The following is a 19,615-nucleotide window of genomic DNA, read 5'->3' on the forward strand; positions in this document are numbered from 1 at the left end:
AAAAATACATGCAACAAAGTATTTATTGCTTTGCAAGATAGAGAAAACATTACTTTTAGAATCTATGAATTTGGTAAGATCTTAACATAATTGAATTTTTTTTTTAAACTGTTATTTTCCTGTCATGAATAGCATATGCTGGCAGTATTTTATGGAAGAAAAAAGCTCACTTTTCTCAATTTAGAGTTCTAGAGAACCAAATAATATACTCAGCGCAGCATGAAAAAAAAAATACTTGGTTGCTAGTGTAGCTCAGGAAAGTTGGGGGGGGTTTTTTGGTTTTTTTTTTTTTTTTTGTTTTTTTTTGTTTTTCATTCTCATCAAGCTTGTAACTAATGTTGATGTTTAAGCAAGAAGAATGTTGGTTTTATAAGGGATCTATTGAGCTCGTGTTTTCTTAAGCAGCGATAGTCAGGATCACTGTTTGTTTTTTCGGTTTCAATTGATACTTTATATTCCCTCCAGTAGAAGCTGTATGCTTTCTCATTTTGCCATACAGTTGTAGATTTCTGTGTGAAGACCAACTTATGCACAAATAGCTGTCTGTTTAGTTAGAAGAAGACTGGGAATATACTTAAGTTCTAATTCATGCACTAACACCAAGGAAAATTAGTCACAGAAGTTGGTAGAGAAAATACCTGTTATTTCAACACCCTGGTCTTATACAAAAGCTGTTTCAAAAGGCACTGTGAATTAAGAAAGCAATTAAGAAAGGCATTAAATTCAGTTAACTGTCTTCAAACGTGGTAAATTATGGGTAATATTCTCAGTACTGCTTTTAAGTGTGTGACTCAGATAAGCATGTCTGTTTAAAGTCTCCTTCTATCCAGTTTCTGATGGGAATTGCAGAAAAAAATCTCAAATCTTAACTGTTAAGGCTTATTAAGTGTGTATTCATAAAATAGATGCAAATGAGTTTTGGACTGGATTACTTTCTTTTGGTGCTTTTCCTCTTTGAGCACTCACTTTGGCATTGCACTAGAGTTCTTTAAATGTATTGTATACAGCAGCTGTCTGTCCTCACATGTTTTTAATAACTTTCTATAGACTAAACCAACGAATCAGTAAAATAAAAGGCCTCTTTGTTAGTGTATTATAGCATTAATTGAGGTTTATGCACTTATGGTTTGGCAAGCAGAAAGTTTGAGTTCTCTGGCTGGTAAGAAATTAGAAGTTGACAAGAACAACTGACCCACTTGTCTGTCTCGGAAAAAACTGGGATGCCTGCTCTCATGAAACAGAGATCCAAACAGTTTCAACTCCATTGGCATTTAATTGTTAACGTGTTTGATGTCTGTTTCAAAGCTTCTTTGGCACTTCTTTGAAGGCAGTTAGTCAGCTTGTCATAGTGAGGCACATTGCTAAAGAGCATTCCTGCTATCTGATCTATGTATTAGTTGTTTGGAGGTCAACAAAAAATCTCCACTGGAGGATTTTACTCTCTGGCTGGAGGAGAAAGTAATGTTAAAGGTTGGTTATCGAGGCTAGCTGTGCTAAAAATAGCAGGAGAGACAGCAGAATAATAAAGTGAATAACAGGAGCCTGTACTAAAATAATGCTGGTAACAAACACAATGTTCTGAGGTTTTCTAAAATACAACAGACTTTTGTCCCACATTCCAGTAATTTATTTGAAAGGCATGTTCCACTTGAGGATTGCCAAGAACTTTACAAATACCAAGCCTTTTAACATGTCTAAGGTATGTGCCGTGCCATTTTAAATAGAACCTTATAGGCAAAAATGATAGCTATATTTTTCCAGAAGCTTGTGGTCTATAATAGTACAGAAAGTTTTCCTTCAGTAGTTCAGGGAAGCTTCAGACTCTTCAGGTATGAAAACCTGTTGAGGCTTTCTATCTCAAATGAGTTTTTGAACTAAAAAGGTGGGTAGTTTTTTTTTTCATTTCCATCCCCCCACCCCCTTCAAATCTGAATATAAGACGTACACACTACAAATTAAAGTTATGTATCTCTAGGTTTCTAGCATGTTATCATCTATGACAAGCTCTGCAGTCTACTTGTGCTTTTTGGAGGTGTAAAAATTAGAGCTTATACAAATGTGTGGCACTGGTTCTCCATATACATGTACGATTTAAAATTAAATGGACAAACTTAGGACAACAGAGCTAAAGAAAAAGAATACCAGAATTATTAAGGGAGAAGGAACTGCTTCAAGAAATACCTATAGCCTTTAATGTCAGAGCTGTTTGAATGGAGAATGCCGTCAATGGGACAAAAAAATGAGTAGAACTGGACTGCTAGAAGAATAGTGAAATACACGGCTTTGCCCAGAGGTGAAGGGAATAGATGTTGGTGAGATGCAGAGCCTCATAGTGGAAAGTTTTATGGAAGAAGGCCATCAAAATCCTTGGGTGATGAGCTTGAATAAGAGCTTGTGATACACCAACAGATTTAGGAAAGAATAGGCATCAAATCTTCTGTTAGCTGGAAAAATCAGGAAGACTAGAAATCCAGAGGCTGCACAGGCTACGCTGTTGAAGACTTTCACAGTTCCTTACTCTGTCTCTGTGAAAAAGCGTAGCCTTGTTATGGTGTAGATTTTTTAAAAATGCTATTGGCTTATAAACACCTTTTAAAATATTCATGCTCTCTTGATTTTAGCAGTGATATGTCTTCATGTTAAATGACCCATATAATAAATTTTCTTGCTTTTGTGGAGGTTCGCAAAGGCTTTAAAATCACAAATGAACTTGAAACAACTCCGCATATGCTCCAGTAGTCTAGTAAGAAGTCAAGTTAAGTACTTTGACTGTTGGCAGTGATTATTGGCAAATACTGAAATTATCTAAATTACTAAAATCTTAATTTCTTTGGCAGGCAAAAATCAATGATCAAAAGTAAACTGTACAATGATGCCATGTATTGTCAGTCCCTACCCTGGTGCTACAGTGTAGGCTGGAGGGAATCAGGCTGCAAAGTTGCTGCATTCATAGTCTGGTCGTAGTCAGACAGTCCGGACATCCAAGTCGGGGCAGAATCTTTCAGATTTTAGTTGTTAAAGCTAGAATCCCCAATGTGCATAGGCAAATGGTATTTTTTCATAGATATAACAAATTTTAGCACATTTTCAGGTGTCAACAGGAATGTTGGGCAGAGGGTAGGGGAAATGCCAAACTTGAAGCTCCTGCTGCCAGACTTGGGAATGCTGGAATTGCTGGAACTTCCAAAGCACTTATCACAGATTAAACTTATTTTTGCTTATTTTGTCTTACTTTTGACAGTAGCTGTATTATTTGAAAAGGAAAAAAAAGTTCATATGTATATCTGTTTTAAACAGCTGCCTAGGCTTTTAGAAATTGTCAGGCATTCCTAGGAGGAAAGTCTTTAGTTCTGTGTTAATCTGTGATAAATGTTTAGTTGCCTAACCATATACCAAGACAATTATTTTACTGAAGCAGCTAAGGGGAAAGAATGTCTTTACTCTTTGCCCTTTAGGACGATGTTTCTACTGGAGATGCTGACAATCTTCGTCCTGATGCTGAACAACTCTCTCCTGGTTGTATTACCATTAGTCTATATGATTTAAAAAACAATCTAAATCACCACCCCCAGCTCCCTCATACCTCACTTATTTTGAGGAAGGCAGAACTGTCCAAGGCTCTGAGTGTTGGGTCAATCAGAACTCGTTCTGTACAGAACAAGTTTTGTTGTCTATAATTTAAGAGTGTCTTCAAATTCTTAGAAAGCATTACTATGTTATCAGGGTTTGGAACAATGTTTTTAAAACACTTGCAACTTTAAACTTTCTGTGTTTTTGTTTGTTTTTATTTTCTGTAGACTCGAGATGATTTTCTTGGGCAAGTGGATATTCCTCTTTATCAGTTACCGGTTTGTATTTTTTGTTTGTTTGTTTTTGTTTTAAGACTGCGAAAGGGAAAAATGATTCTGTATGCAACTGTATTAGTCATCTAAGGAAGTTAACTGTACTGATAATATAGGTGATTAAATTCTCCTGCTCTGTGGGTTTTTTGTTTGGTTTTCTTTTGTGGATTTGTTAGGGTTTTTTAGTGCTGATCTTTATCAAAAGATGTAGGTTACCTTGTGTTTAGATATTGGTTTCTGCTGCTATGAGAGTTAGAAGTGCTTTTAGCTTTTTCAAGAATAAAAATACAAGGTTTGAAACAGTCTTAAAGACAAGAAGAGATTGTAATTATTGCCATATTTCTTAAACTATTTTCTTTAAAGTCTACAAATTTACTTTTAATATTCCTTATTCCCATAAACAGATACAGAAGAGGGTAAGTGGGAAATAGAGCTAGTGTTGCTGTGTACATTATTTTTTGTTTGTTTGTTTCTGTATTCCTTTTGCAAAGCACATTGTTAGTTTTAAAGAAATATCACCAAGAACATTGAAATAAGTAAGCCTTCTCATTTTCTTCTGAGGTCTCAAAATATTAGCAAATACTAACAGATTTATCAGCAAAGACAGGATAACAACTGCAGCAAAACCTTTCCAAGAGCAGTTGTTCTTTCATTCCAGTAAGAACTGTGTCGGGAGTAGTTACAGATATGTCCTGTTTCCCACTGTAACTGGGATGTGAGATCACATTAACTCCTCTCCCTCGGTTAGGTGGCTGGGAAAGACTGGCTGTAATGTCCCTCTGGAGAAGACTGTCTGTGTTTTCACTTCCCACTAATAAGCTGGACAGCAATATCTGAAGTTTTTTGGGAGATGTTGGTGCATTTCCTTTCTCTCTCTCTCTCTCCCCCCCCCCCCTTTTTTTTTTTTTTCCATGAACTAATTTACAGAGCCTCACTTGAGTATTTCCATGGCTATTTTCTTACCTTCCTCAAACGTTGACTTTTCCCTGTCTCCTCTTTGTTTCCGTCTTCCTGTTTCCTTGTTCTTAATTACTTGGTCTTGCCATCTAAATCCATTGTACTTTATTGGCCCAAATATAGGTGGGTTTTTTGAAAGTTTTTCATTTACTTAAGTAAATATATCTTGGATAAATAAAATCAGTTTATAAATTCTTTATTACATGCAATTTTAGTTTTGCTTGATACTACGCAAATGCAGGCTGTTCATAACTAAAAAGAGCTGGTAATCAGGGACATGTAAAAAGGGCAAATCATCTGCAAGGTAAATTAGTAAAGATAGTTGGCAAGTAAGTTAGTAAGATAGTTGGCAGATATGAATTTGCTCTTTGCAAAACCAAAATGTATTAATCCAAGTGTAATCTAGCATTGAATCTAAGGTAACTGTTCTTTTGGAAAGTCAGAAAAATAATTATAAAACTTAGATTAAGAAGATAATTTTTTTCTTCTTCTCTCCCCTGTGATGTATTTCCACAGTGTCTTAGTGTGTGTGTTGGTAGAAGTAATGTAATGCTGGAGGGTGAGGGGGGGAAACCCCCAAACCCCACAAAACCAAAAGCCAAGCTTAATTCCATTTTAATTTCAGAGAAGTATTTACCTTAGTTGTAAGACAATTAATTTTATAAGTATAGAACCTGATCTTGCAGATAGCACCAGTGTAATACATGTATCATTATGGGATTGAAGATCTGCATTTTAATTCAGTGAAGGTGGAAGACTTAAACTTGAATGTAGTATTTCTAAATTGTATTAATAAGAGCTTACACTGAAATGTCTGAAATACAAGAGAGCATTTTTCTTTCTGAGATTCCGTGTAATAGTTACCACATTCAGTAAAATTTAGTCAGCTTAATCTTAGGACTTTCTCATAACAAAGTTCAACAGTTGCAAATAAAATTCTAAAATCTCTAACTTAATAATGTCTAACCTTTAGATCCTGGATTTTTGTTTCTTTCCAATCAAACATTGACACATGTTAGATGTTTTTGAAAATACTATTATGGAACTAGTTCAGCCTTTGAGGATTGCATCATGTACCATTGTTCTTAATTAAAAGGCCTACAAATATAGCAATTGCAAGTTTTTTCTCATATTATACAGTACTTATTGAAAGAGTTAAAATGCATTGATTAACAACAGCCTTCAGTTACTCCCCAGAATTTACAAACAGCTGAAAAAGGGTGGTGGGGTGGGGAAGACTTAGAGATTTACAAATGTTTCTAAACATACGGTATTGTCAAAATCTAATGTTTTTTTAAGAATTGCAGAACTTCAGATGGATTATAAATATTTATGTTAATTAGAAAAATAAATATCTTTGTTTACTTTCATGATCCCTCATAAATATTTCTTTACCTGTACCTGGGAGGTATATTTATAAAATTATGTCTCTTTACGTCTGTGCTTATTTCTGTTGAGCAACTTCACTTTCGTGAGTCAGGACAGAGGTGTTCTCAGAATGGATTCTTCTGTGGTTATTTTTCTTATCTCCCAAGTCCTAAAGCTAGAAATGGCTTTCTATGTATGTTTTGTGTAAAAAATATTTGAAAAATACTGAGGGGAAAAAAAAAGAGGTATGGTAGATCTTTTAAATGTGAAAATTGAGAATCTGTTTCTTGATTTCAGGCTAAACTGTTTTTTTTCTGTGCTTCAGAAACTGTAATATAGGTATATACTGAAAGGTGGTTTTTTTTTTTCTTGAACTGGGGAATTAGTCTTATTAGTAAGATTAAATCTGGTATTGCTATTAATTGTACCTAAATCTATAATTTAAATTTTAAAATGTTATGTGGCCTTTAAAGAAACTCATTGTAAATTTCTGATAATTTTCTTTAGCTTCAAGTGTTTGATACAGTTTTTTTCTTGAAAAAACTTGTCTTATTCCAGACAGAAAATCCAAGTATGGAGAGACCATATACATTCAAGGATTTTGTTCTTCATCCAAGAAGGTTAGTAAATGCCACATAAAAATTCTAACTTTCATATCTAAACAACGCTGTTATGTAATTACTTGTACATATCTAAATATTGTCTAAATTTTTATGTTTTCATCAAAGAAATTTGAGCATCAATGGAGTAAGATATTTGTAGTTCTACTAAAAAGTCAGCATTTGTTTAGAAACTTACAGATTGTTTGGTAAGAATAAACCATTTTTCTTCAGGCCATGATATAATTCACATTATAACTTCATCTGAACAATTTACTATTTCGCTGAACAGTGAAATCAGTGACCAATGTTATGCCATAACTCATTTATCCCTTTTCAAGTTGAAATTGTTTCCTGCCTTCCTGTGTCTTTTGTTTGCCTGTTTCAAGTAAGCAGTTTCATGTGACCTTAATTACAAACATAACAAAACTTAAACTGAAAAGCTGCTTAACATTTAGGAAGGCCTGTGTTTAAAAAAAAAACAAAGGATTTTTTTAAATGATAGGTAACACTTTGACACTGATATTAGTGTTATGCATTTCGTGTTTGTTTTTAAAATGTAGATTCTTAACCTAAATCTGAGCAGGTTTTAGCAACTTTTATTAGAAATAAAATACATAAAATGCATGTCAGTGTTTTTCAGATAATAGCTTCCAGTTTAAAAATAACATCAAAACATGTGGGATCTGTAGATCTTTCTTAGCCATGTTGGTAACAGAAATATTTTTTAAGTATTTTACATTTATTGATTTTTAGCACATCAATGGTTTTAACAGGGTTAGTGACTGTCAAGTTTCATTTTGATCTCCTGTTTTTCTGAATGTAACATTTCCTATCCTATAAATGAATGAAGAATAATATTTATTGTCTCTACATAAATTAACTTAAATTGTTGCTTGTTAATCTGACCTCTTCTTGTAGTGGCTACCACATGAATTTGGCAATACTTTGTAGTAAGAGATACTGTCACAGTTTGAGGCACTTTTCTGCCTTGAAATCTTGTAACTTTTAGATGCTTTAGTATTGTTTATGCTTAGACAGAAATATTAATAATAAGATTACTACCTTCCCAATACCTCAAGCTGAGTAAGAATTATTAACATGTTAATAATCTGAAATGAATTACTTTAACTATTGTATCGGAAAGTAAGATAGTAGGTTACCTCCTTTTTCAAAGGGATGTGGGCTTTTCTGAAACCAAAATATGATCTGAATGAACATGTTTATAATCCAACATGAAATGTTTTTCTGGATATCAGAAAATCTAAATAATTTTTTCTGCATGGAAAAAAATAAGGCAAAGCATTAGACTTTAGTGATGTGTTGGGCTTTTTTATCTTTTAATAAGATGATGTGCAGGTATCCAGTTGACTCACTAGTGATATTTTCAGGACTTTTATTTCCTTTTGGTTTATACCAGTAGTCAAACAGACGAGATAATTTGGCAGATTTCTTTACGAAGTGAAAAAATTAAATAAAATCAAAATGGGAACATCCTATTTTCAGGCTTCTAATGATGCATTAAGCTAAATACAGAGGGGCGGATGCTGAAGTATATGAGCTTGCTGTAACTTAAAGTTTTAGGAAAAGTAGTCCTGTAGGTTGAAACAACGCTTGATAGATTGTCTGCACACAGTCAAATTATTATAAGTATATGAATTAAACTGTCATTATTCTTATTTTCTTGTTCGTGATTGTTATGCATTGGATACTAGGGAAGTTTTCGGAAGAGTCAGTTGGAAAGAAAGGTTTCCAGTTATGGTACATAATATCAAGGTGTATTCAGTAGTCTAAAAACTCAATACCATTATAGAACTTCATTAATTTAAACTATACAAAGCCAAGTTTGTGTTAAGAAACTTAAGAATAATCCTCTAGCTGTGCTTTTTTCAGCTATTTTATTTCCAGGTAACAATTTCACAAGTGCACAATAAGAACATTTTATTTTCTCTTCTGCAGCCATAAATCAAGAGTTAAAGGCCACCTTAGATTAAAAATGACTTACTTACCTAAAAGCAATGGGTCTGAAGAAGAAACCACAGAACAGGCTGAAGAATTAGAGGTGCGAAAAGATGTATTTATTGCTGAAAAACCTGGCAAATGTCTTCAGCTATTAAGGGTATTTACAGTAAAAATGAATGTTAGGAATCACTAAGCTATACAGTGTTTTAGAAACAAACCAGTTAAAAGCAATTACTTGTATCTTGTATAAGTTGTAAGTCTGCATAAAAATTCTGGAGTGGTTTTTCTAACTAAAGGGGTGGCTTTGTCAGTATATCTAAAAAGGAAAACATATATTAGACTTTTGGTTTTGTTCTGGTACTGACTTGCCATATGTCTGTGTAACTTGTCTTGTTTTAGAATTAATGGAAGTATTGTTGCCCAGTATTTTTACTGCAGTTTAACATTGTGTGACCCCAGCCAGCCAGCCAGCCAGTGACATCTTGCTGGTTTTAGAATTTCAGCTCTCTCCAATTTATAGGGATATTTTGATCTTAACCACTTTACATTTGTAATCTTTGTAAGCACATCCCATTTAGATCAATGGAATTCTTTTCAAGACTTAACTCTAATCAGCATTACTACCTTTGCTGTGATTAAACTTTCTGTTACAAAATGGTATGATCATCTGACTAGTACATTTGCAGCATATGTATGAAATGAAATTTATTTACTTCTTTTAATCTATTCTGTGAATGCTGTTTACTTTCCTGGAATAAACAACTTTTGATGCTAATATGTTTAAGGAACTTGAATTAAAAGTAAGATTTCTGCATGCATAATTTGTTCTATCATTTAATGAGAAATATACACAATAAAACCTGGAGCCAATCTTACTGGCTTAAGATGTAGTGGGACTGTACCTTAAAAGGGGGGTGGTTTAATAAATTGAGATACTTTTTCAGCTTTGGTAATATTAAAGGTGGTTAACGTTATACCTTTTAGCCTGGGTGGATTATATTGGACCAACCAGATGATGCCAGCCAGCCACAACAGCAGCAGCAGGAATCTCCTCCGCTACCTTCAGGCTGGGAAGAAAGGCAAGACATCCTCGGCAGGACCTACTATGTCAATCATGAGTTCAGAAGAACACAGTGGAAAAGACCAACTGCTCAGTATGTCTTTTGGCCTGAAAATTCAAGTCTTATATTAATCAGTGTAACTAGTTAACTCTAGTTATGTTGAAAGCAAAGAGAGCTAGAAAGTGAACAGCTTGAGAATTAGTAGAGAGCTTTCCATAGCTTAACCTTTAAGCCCACAGGTAATGGTCACTGGCTAGTGATCATTTTAACTGCACAGTACTCTTCCTGTTCTCTGGAAGTATGCATTCAAATAGAAACTGGTTGTAATTGTAAGAGATAATAACTGTAGTAATGGAAAGGAAATTATTTTCCAGCTCTAAGCCTGGTTCCTCCTTCCCAGCAGGGACTGCATTAATTTGTTTACCTTGTTTTTTTCAGATTCCCCCCCCAGCATGTGAATTACAAAAATAATACCTGGAGTGCTATCTGGTTCTTCAGTTTAACTTACACTTCATGCTGACATGAATGCTTATTCTTTTTAAGCAGTTTACATTAACTTTTATAGCTCATGACTGTTTTTTTTTCTTCTGCCAAAATGACTATAATGTATGTTTTTGCTGTTAGCCTAGCTTACTGTTGAAAGATAAAATATGGCTACTGTATGCTGACTTCCCCACCCCAATAGGGACAACGTAGCTGCTGCAGATATTGGTAGTGTGCAGTTGGAGGCCCAGCATGTGTTCACTCATCGGCGACAGATATCAGAGGATACAGAAAATCTAGACAACAGAGATTCCCCTGAGGTAAAAACAATCTCTAAATATTTCTGAAATGCAAGTAACTTTTTAATCTAGTAAAAAAGCTTGTCTTAACTGTTTGTAACTTGGAATTACTTTTTAAAGTGCTTTTTCTTTATTTTCTTTTTAAAGAGCTGGGAAATTATAACTGAAGATGAAGCAACAATGTATAGCAATCAGAACCTTCAAATACCTCCCTCACAGAGTAATTGTGATATACAGACTCATCTTGCAGAAGAATTGAATACCAGACTTACTACCTCTGGAAGTTCAGCTACTGGCCAATCAGCAGCCTATACTGTAAATTATTTTTCTCATTTTTCTAATGTACAGAAATACCTATAATATTTGGGACCAAATGTTACTACTGATAGAATTAGATCCAGAAATACTTCATATTAACAATTATATTTTTAATTTCATCTTGAATGCAGTGAATTTAAGAGTAATCTTTTTACTATAGAACCCCATCTAAGCAAACATTTTATTCTTCCCCACTTTGCTTATATTAATTTCTGCCTTAGATTAAAGCAGACTTGCGTGAACTAGTTTTCAGTCTGTAAATACCTCTTATTCTAGTGTCATACTGAGTGCTGCGGAAAACTACAGATGAAGGAAGCTGTCTGTATCCTGAAAGCTTGTTTCTAAGGGAGGTGTGCTATATTGGTTACTTTTTCCACTAGGACAAGCTTGAAGATAACTCATTTTTCATTGTGAATATTGGGATAAGGTTTTATGATTGGGCTGAGTAAACCTGGTGACTCCATAGCAGTAAAAAAGGGACCTCACTCATACAGTTCCACAGCCCTTGAGCCAGTTGTGAAACTTGTGTGACCTCTCAGTGAGTCTGTTCAGCTTTCTAACCCAGCAGAAAACTATTCTCTTGTTTCCCCAACTCTGTTTTTTTGCAGTTTCAGCAAGCTGAAATGGCATGCTAGGTTGTCTGACAAATACTACAGTGACAAAGGGAAGCAGCAGGAGTACATAGCCAGGAGTGAGACTTGTCTTTTTGGTGGTAGCAAGCAATCAAATAAGCTCAGCTGTCTTGTGAAACCCAAGCTCCACAAACAGCCTTGTAACCTGATATGTGGCTTGAGAAATCCACTGTCCATTGAGGAAAGCCTATAGAGGTGACCCAGATCATCTAGTCTGTAAGATTTTGGTATTTAAATAAAATCATTAGCTTTTGTGATGCTGAGAAAGTCAATTCCAAATTTACGTTTGGAATGGTAATGTTTTTCTAAGTTTGTGCAAAAGCATCACTAGTGTCACTGGAAACAGTGAAGTGAGAATAACAAAACTTTATTTGATCTCTGCTATTGAGAATCTTATGGATAGCAAGAAAACTGTTATTTCAGCTTGCTTGGGTGGCCTAAGCAAAGGTAGAGGCAGATGTTCAAATTATTTGCAAGAGCCAGCTAGAATGACAGTCTTGCCTCCCTTCACCTCCATCACTCCCCCCAAAAAATAAATTAAAAAATTTAATCATGCCTTTTCTTTGAAGTGTTCTAAAAGGGTATGTAGATAGGGGAAAAATCCTTCAAATAATCGGGGAAATTCTGGAGCAAGATGAAATACAAATGAGATCTAAATATGGCTCTAGGCAGAATGGTGGATGCTTATGCAAAGTCCAGGGATTGAATTACTCTTCTCAAACTGGATGTCTCAGACTCTCATATCTTGTCATTATTAACTTAATCTACTCTCTGAAAAGTTGTGTTAGCTCTGATATATCACAGGCTTTAGTCTACTGACAAGATAATGCAGTAAGTTCTATGCTGTAAATTCAATTGTAATATAACTGGTTGCAATTAACATTTTACGTGCCAAAGCATCTATTGTTAGGGTTTTCAGAACTTTCACAAGCATCTGTATTATTCTGTTTTAAGGATATAACAGACACTGTGATCTTAATGTTTCTAGCAGTGTTAAAACAGGAGTTTCAAAAATATTATATTAAATCAACATTTCAAAACAAATAAAAGACATTTTGTTCAAGATAAAAACTGTAATAGTTTAAAGTGTGATAACTTTTGTTGACTGTTTGCTGCCATCCTTAAAGCTGCAATAATAATTAATGTGTCATTCCTCTTCACTACTTCAAGAACCATTCCAGCAGAAGAGGTAGTCTGCAAACATACAGAGTTGAAGAGCAGCCTGCACATCCGGTGGTATGTCATTTTCCAAAAAACACAGGCTTGTGTAGCAGAGAAGCTGAAGGATTTTTTTGTTTTTGTTTTTTTTTTAAACTACATATTACATGCTGACATTTTAAATGAGATTTGGCATTCTGCTTCTGGCAGCTGTCCTGACAAAATTGCGATTACGAGTCTAGCAATATCAGAGTTCAGTTGTAAAGCTTTCATGTTCCAGCTCTGTGGTTTTTGTTTACCGTTAGCTTAATGCATGGATAGAGCTTGCAGAAAGAAGTAGTCTTCCCATGAAGATACGAGTTTTGTTTTTCAAATTGTTTGCTTTGTAATTAAAAGCTGTACCACCATCCGTACATTATGTTTTCATGGTGACACTGCAAGCTGTGAGCTCGTAGCTGGAAGTACTAGGCTGGATCAGCCATGTCTAAACCAGGTATATAAATGAATCCTTTTAGATGAGGAGCTTGAATTAAAAAAAAAAAAAAAAAAAAAAAAATTCTGTCACTTCATACTCTTCAGCAAGGACTTAAAAACTGCTTTTCTGTTTTATCCAGTTTGTGAAAATCATGAACCTTCTGGATTATAGTTTTGTTTTGTTGTTTTAATTTGACAGAGGAAAGCCTTTTCACAGTTAGTTTCATGGTTTTCTTAATTGTTTTTCTTCTGTTATCACTAATATTTAGTTACTGCCTACTTCATCTGGATTACCCCCAGGCTGGGAAGAACGACAAGATGAAAAAGGGAGGTCGTATTATATAGATCACAATTCTAGAACCACTACCTGGATAAGGCCAGTTGTACAGGTACTGTCTGTCTTCTAATTTATTCATGTTTTTATTAATTTAACCTTTTAAACATCTCACATAATATCAGTAAAGTTTAGAGACCTCTTTGAAATAGAACATGCGAAAGGCATAGACTGGTAAAGCACTACAGAAAATAGCTGAGAGAATGCAACGAGAGTTAGGAACAGTAATATTTATGGCAAGTCACTCTACTATTAGTGTACCAAGAAACCCTTCTGGAGAGCGATAGCTGATTGAGAAACCCGAAAGGCTTCTTTTAACTCTGGTAGCATAATCAGTAATTGTTAGTCAATGTTGTTGATATTAGACTAAACAAATCTATGCATTGTCTGGCACTTGCTTTATGAAACTGCTTTCATGAGTCAGAAATATAGGCTAATAGAAAAAATGTATTGCTCTACAGGGCTTTGATTTTTTTTTTTTTTTTTTTTTTTTGGTCATTTACCATAGGCTGCTGTGGAAACAAGTCAGTTGTCAGCTGTGCAAAGTATTTCTATAGGAAGACAACCACAGGCAACATCAAGTGATTCATCACAACAGTCTTCTCAGCAGCAGCCTGAAATGGAGCAAGGATTTCTCCCTAAAGGCTGGGAAGTCCGACATGCACCCAATGGGAGACCATTCTTTATTGACCACAATACCAAAACTACAACATGGGTAATGGAAAACTGCTCTTATGGACTGAAATTCTAGTTCCTGTCAAGTCAAAGCTTTGCTGCTTTCAGCAAGCTTCTGTAGACTTCTTTAGTGACAAGATAGCTGTGTTATGTCTGTTAAGGAACATAGGTAATAAAAATGCAAAGTCATTTAAAATATCTATCATGAGTAGAACATTACAAATTTTACAAACTGTATTGGTACTTGAAAGTTTAGCTTGGAAGGAGGAAAATACTGATGTCTATAGGAATCTGTTCTGCAGGTGTAAAGCATCTCCTAAATGACACTTAATGTCATAACTGTAAAACTGTGATAGCTTATATGCACGGTTAGCAGAAATCAGTTTTGCAAACTTACCTTTAACAGGAAATCCATTACCTTGAATTTATCATACGGTACAGTGCACCATGCAAATTTCTATGAATTCTTAAGAAAGCAGGCCAGATGCAGCTACGATATGGATGAGGGAGTTGTACAGCTCCAATTCCACAGAGTGTCACTGCACACCACTAGGCAGTGCTAATAGATGGACTTCAGCATTTAAAGAGTAGGTCAGTATTACTGTCAGGTGAAAGAGAAACAGAGAAATGTATTAAATTGATTAAAAGTGAATACTCATTTCTTTAGGATTATGGAAATACCTCATTTAACACAAACACCTTCCTCCTACCCCCCAAGAAACTCCAAACCAACCAACCAATGAACCAACAAAAAAAACCAACCACTAAACCCAAAAAGCACAAGGTGTGCCAGAAACCATGTGGAAAGATTAATTCAACTCAATTACACTAAAACTGAATCAAATGAAGGTTTGATATACATATACACACACATATGTATATATGTGTGTGTGTGTGTATCTATATATATACAAAATAAAGTGAGAAGTCATTACAAGATGATTGTAAACTACTGGAGGACTGAGAATCCCCAGGGAACTACCTGGCTGCAGAATATGCAACAGTTATCTAGTTGGTACTAGGCATATTGTTTACACAATCACTAATAAAGAGGAAAAAATTAAAAGCAAAACAAAACAAAAGGATTTTAACGTGCTGCTTGTTTTGTTTTCAAAGGAAGATCCAAGACTGAAAATTTCTGCTCATCCAAGGAGATCCCTAGATCCAGTAGACCTGGGTCCATTACCAGTAAGTAAACCATTTTATACTTGTTTTGCAGATACAACAATTTTAATACTTAAATTAGCACTATCGAAACTTGCACATGAGAAAATGCAGCCTGCTTTTTTGATACAAAAAATACTCTATTTTGAATTCCAGTGCTGAGAGTATATGGGGGGGGGGGGAGTGCCCCCAACTGCAGATCATGTTGAAGTCTATGCAAACTATACAGTCAGAAATTTATAATAGAAGTGTCTCCTTCTTACAGCCAGGGTGGGAAGAGAGAACTCACACAGATGGAAGAATATTCTTCATAAATCACAGTATGTACAATGTAGTATTCTCCCCCAACTCATCATTTTCGTTTCTGAACATTATCTAAATTAACAGAACTAACTAAGAAATGTCTTGCAGATACAAAGAAAACACAATGGGAGGATCCTCGATTGCAAAATGTGGCAATAACTGGACCAGTAAGCTTTCCTTATGTAGCTTTACATATTTTTCAAGAATATTGTTAATAGAATCCAAACAAACTCTTGTCATTTACCAGGTACTCAGTCTAGAAGATGAAACTTCCAGGGTGTTTGAACAAGGCATTTTTATTTCTTTTTAAAGACTGTTTAGAAAGCTTTCTGTGGAAATGGTCTTTAAATGCCAGAAAGAAAAATCGGTTTGCAGAGTAGTAAGAAAGTTTCCTTATAGGCTGGGGGTGGGATTTGAAGTGGGTAAGAGACTTTATTTATTTTTTTTTATCCACAGTGTCCAAAATAATACTAGCTCAATTCATGAAGTAAACTTAAAAAAAAAACCAAACCAAAACAAAACAAAAAACCCAAGAAAAAAAAAAGAAAATGGCTTTAAAAGGGATGGAATGAATTTCCAACTGAAAAATAATTATCTAGCCTTGATACTTAATCCGAAGTGCAAAATTACCCATACTAATTGCAAAGATGGTGCACATTATAATTATAGATGGGTTTTAGTGTTCAGCTGATATCTGTGTTTATTAATAGCCCACATATGTAAACAACCTTCTCTGTCCATGGAAAATAGAGGTGTTTGTAGCCAGGTCTGTCATGATACAGCAAGGAAAGACTATGCGTTATGTAAGTCACCAAAGGCATTTTGGTCACTTTGATCTGGGCCAGTCAGTGATCTTAGTCAGTTACATCAGCTAATAGTAAAGCACCGGATAAATTCTATGGAACTGATCAGAACAAATGATCTGAACAAAGAAGTACTTTTCATTCCAGATGTTTTGAATTCTCCATGTATTTACAAATTGAAAGTCTCCTCTGATACTTAGTAAAACACGTATTCCTGTTTTCTGAGAACTTAAATGCATGGTCTATGTTTCACAAATATAGACTAGTTTATATTACATTAATTGTTAGAGTATCTCAAGCACTTTTTCTCACACCCCCCCCTTTTCTTTTTTTTTTTTTCCCAAAGGCTGTGCCTTACTCCAGGGACTATAAGCGGAAGTATGAGTTCTTCAGAAAGAAATTGAAGAAACAGGTTAGTAATCAGTAGTAATCCAGCAGAAGGTTAAGAAACTTATGTCCCTAAACAAAGGAAAGCTTGGGTTACAGTGAAAGGAAATTGAACTTTGTAACCTGCTTAGGGAAGGTAGATTTACTGTCTGATCGCGAATACATTTGTGAAGCAGCGACTTGGTAACAATTAGCATTTAACCTAACAGTAGGGTTTGTGACTTTATGCAGTGATGAGACTGCAAGCAGTCTGATTGAAAGAGAAGAAGTTCTAAAAGGTTAAAAAAATTGTGAACCTGGAAGTAGGCTGGCAACAGAAAAGTTTGGAAATCACTGATCTAGCACATAATAGTTTTTGGAACTCAGAATATGGAAATAGAAGTTCGCAAACTAGATTTCAGACTGTCCAGATAGAAATCTGTACTGTCATCTTGGTCAGGCTAGATGACTAATAAATTGTTATAGCCTTAAAATCTTAAGTTTATGCATCTCATTTGCAAGTTCTACTTTGAAGTGGCAGTGCCAGATATTTTTATAACACAAAGCATAAAAGACTGTAAATAGCATCTGGATATCCAGATAACGATGAGTCTTTGCACAACTGCAATCAAACTTGGTATCTTGGAAGATATTTTATATATATAATAATAGCCTTTGAGTTTAGACCCATACTTCACCTTTTATGTATGAAGTCTGTCTCTACCCGTTCTGAAACCTATGCATTTTGAGCTGTACACAAATGCATTTTGAGCATTGTACACAACTATATGTGGACCTCATTTTTTGGTGTTCCTGGTCAAACAAGCTTGGCATTCATTCAAATGTCATTATCCTAATCTGAGAAGTGATAGACAGCTCAGCCACACAATGTAATTGTAGTAATTCAAGAATTAAATACACAAGTAGATTTTAAAGCGTATATTACTATTGCATTTTAAGCATTCACAAATACCAAAATGACAATTAGGGGAACAGATTGATTTTTACTGAGATTTAATTATTGAATACTATTTTAATCAGGTAAGTTTGGTTTTAGTAATTGATTTTATTATTGCTTGAACTTTTTTCTGAAAACTTTGTTTGCAACTAAAACCAGGATTTATTTATTTATTTTAGTTTAGGAATATTTACTGCTTTCTGAAATGATGAAAAAGACCTACATATTTCAGCCATCCTGTAAATTAGAGATATAATATTGCACAGTATTTTGCAACTTGGAAAATGACAAATGATGTGCTCCCGCACCTCAAGTAATTATTTTTTGTTTGTAGTTTGGCTCAAGCTGTTGTTGAATATAAATAGGCATTACATTTAAATGCAGCATCCCGGTTTTGTTTGTTTTTAATTTAGGATAGATTATTTAAGGAGTATAAGAAAATAAAAAGGAAGCATATCTGAACACGTGCTGTTCAGAGTGATTTATTAAATATTTCTGCATTCAAAAATTCATTATTTCTACTGAGACTGTGACTAGTTCTTTGGAATTTGAAATATATTGAGTTTCACTGCATCATCCTAATCTAGTCATAGAGCAACATGACTTGAAATTTCCTGTTCCCACTTTCACTGAATTTCTCCATTTTACCTGAAGTAATTGCTGAAATAAACTGGCTGAAAACAAGTGAAATCAAGAAAATACTCTGTTCTCATATAGTGATTTAATGATTCAGCAAAGTTTTATTCCTGGTTTATTAGGAGCTTACTCTGAAAGCTCAGCAGCAAATATGAGCTCCTTGGATATTTTTATTTAAATATTTTCCTGTATGATAGTAAATATAAATCTTGCGATTTGTTCCTGTGACTTCAAATTTTAAGTGGACTGATTTTATTTTAATATTGTAGGAATACTTGTTTGTCATCTATGTCTTAAGTAAGAGAAAGGGACACCTAGCCTTGTAGTTAGAATATTGAACTAGAAGGTGAAATAAGTCAGGTAAAATTGTTCTAAAATAATTTTATTTATAAACTCTGAGCTTTTTTTTTTTTTTTTAATCAAGCCTATAATGTGATGAATTTTTAGTGTTAAAAAAGATTCCATGCCTTGCTGCATGCAGAACAACAACAGAGCGTATGCTGTTACCAGTAAGAACTTATTTTAACCCTGTTTTCTTGGTGTGAAATAGAACTTTGAAACTCTCCATGCTAGTTGAATTGTATGTAAATAGAGCCTCTTGTCAATCATATTGTGTTATGTTTCCAAATTATTTAAGAAAAGGATTTGTGTGCCATTCTTTGTTTACAGAATTTGCATACTTTGCAAGACTAAAAGATGCTGGGTTTTTTTCTATTATTCTGTATTTTAATTTCTTCTTCTTTTTTTTTTTTTTTTTAGAGTGATATTCCAAATAGATTTGAAATGAAAATTCATCGCACAACAATCCTTGAAGATTCTTATAGAAGAATTATAGCTGTAAAGAGAGCAGACTTCCTTAAAGCAAGACTTTGGATTGAATTTGATGGTGAAAAAGGTTTAGACTATGGAGGAGTGGCCAGGGAATGGTTCTTCCTTCTCTCTAAAGAAATGTTTAATCCTTATTATGGATTGTTCGAATATTCAGCTACGTAAGTAATACAGGTCTAGAAGAAATGCAGACTAGTTAGGGAAAGCAGATCAATTGTATTTCTTATACATACTTTAAGAATGGAATTACTTCTTTTTTCACCTCCTAAACTGTATAGGAGGGTTGTTAATAACTGCAATATTCTGCACCTAGTTCTTTGTTTGACAGAAGAATAATGTGGAGACAGTAGCTGGTTTTGGTTTGGTTTTGTTTTGGTTTTTTTTTCAGCAGTCTA

At 34.4% G+C, this 19,615-nt stretch overlaps 1 protein-coding gene across 8 annotated transcripts in view; it reads left to right on the forward strand.

The window, feature by feature from the left end:
• Positions 1 to 19,615, forward strand: part of NEDD4 (NEDD4 E3 ubiquitin protein ligase) — a 63,901-nt gene that overhangs the window by 33,120 nt on the left and 11,166 nt on the right. For 6 of the 8 annotated variants that reach the window (XM_030013680.1, XM_030013681.1, XM_041123351.1 and 3 more), the window contains 14 exons: positions 3,798 to 3,848; positions 6,726 to 6,787; positions 8,726 to 8,828; positions 9,713 to 9,882; positions 10,475 to 10,592; positions 10,719 to 10,886; positions 12,692 to 12,757; positions 13,423 to 13,542; positions 13,996 to 14,202; positions 15,279 to 15,350; positions 15,592 to 15,646; positions 15,738 to 15,796; positions 16,779 to 16,844; positions 19,152 to 19,381. In XM_030013680.1, the coding sequence (XP_029869540.1) occupies positions 3,798 to 3,848; positions 6,726 to 6,787; positions 8,726 to 8,828; positions 9,713 to 9,882; positions 10,475 to 10,592; positions 10,719 to 10,886; positions 12,692 to 12,757; positions 13,423 to 13,542; positions 13,996 to 14,202; positions 15,279 to 15,350; positions 15,592 to 15,646; positions 15,738 to 15,796; positions 16,779 to 16,844; positions 19,152 to 19,381 (1,547 nt within the window). The remainder of the gene's footprint in view (positions 1 to 3,797; positions 3,849 to 6,725; positions 6,788 to 8,725; positions 8,829 to 9,712; positions 9,883 to 10,474; positions 10,593 to 10,718; positions 10,887 to 12,691; positions 12,758 to 13,422; positions 13,543 to 13,995; positions 14,203 to 15,278; positions 15,351 to 15,591; positions 15,647 to 15,737; positions 15,797 to 16,778; positions 16,845 to 19,151; positions 19,382 to 19,615) is intronic. The other 2 variants (XM_030013682.1, XM_030013678.2) reach the window with 1 other exon arrangement.

This window comes from Aquila chrysaetos, chromosome 5 (assembly GCF_900496995.4).
Source record: "Aquila chrysaetos chrysaetos chromosome 5, bAquChr1.4, whole genome shotgun sequence".
Lineage (NCBI taxonomy): Eukaryota > Metazoa > Chordata > Aves > Accipitriformes > Accipitridae > Aquila > Aquila chrysaetos.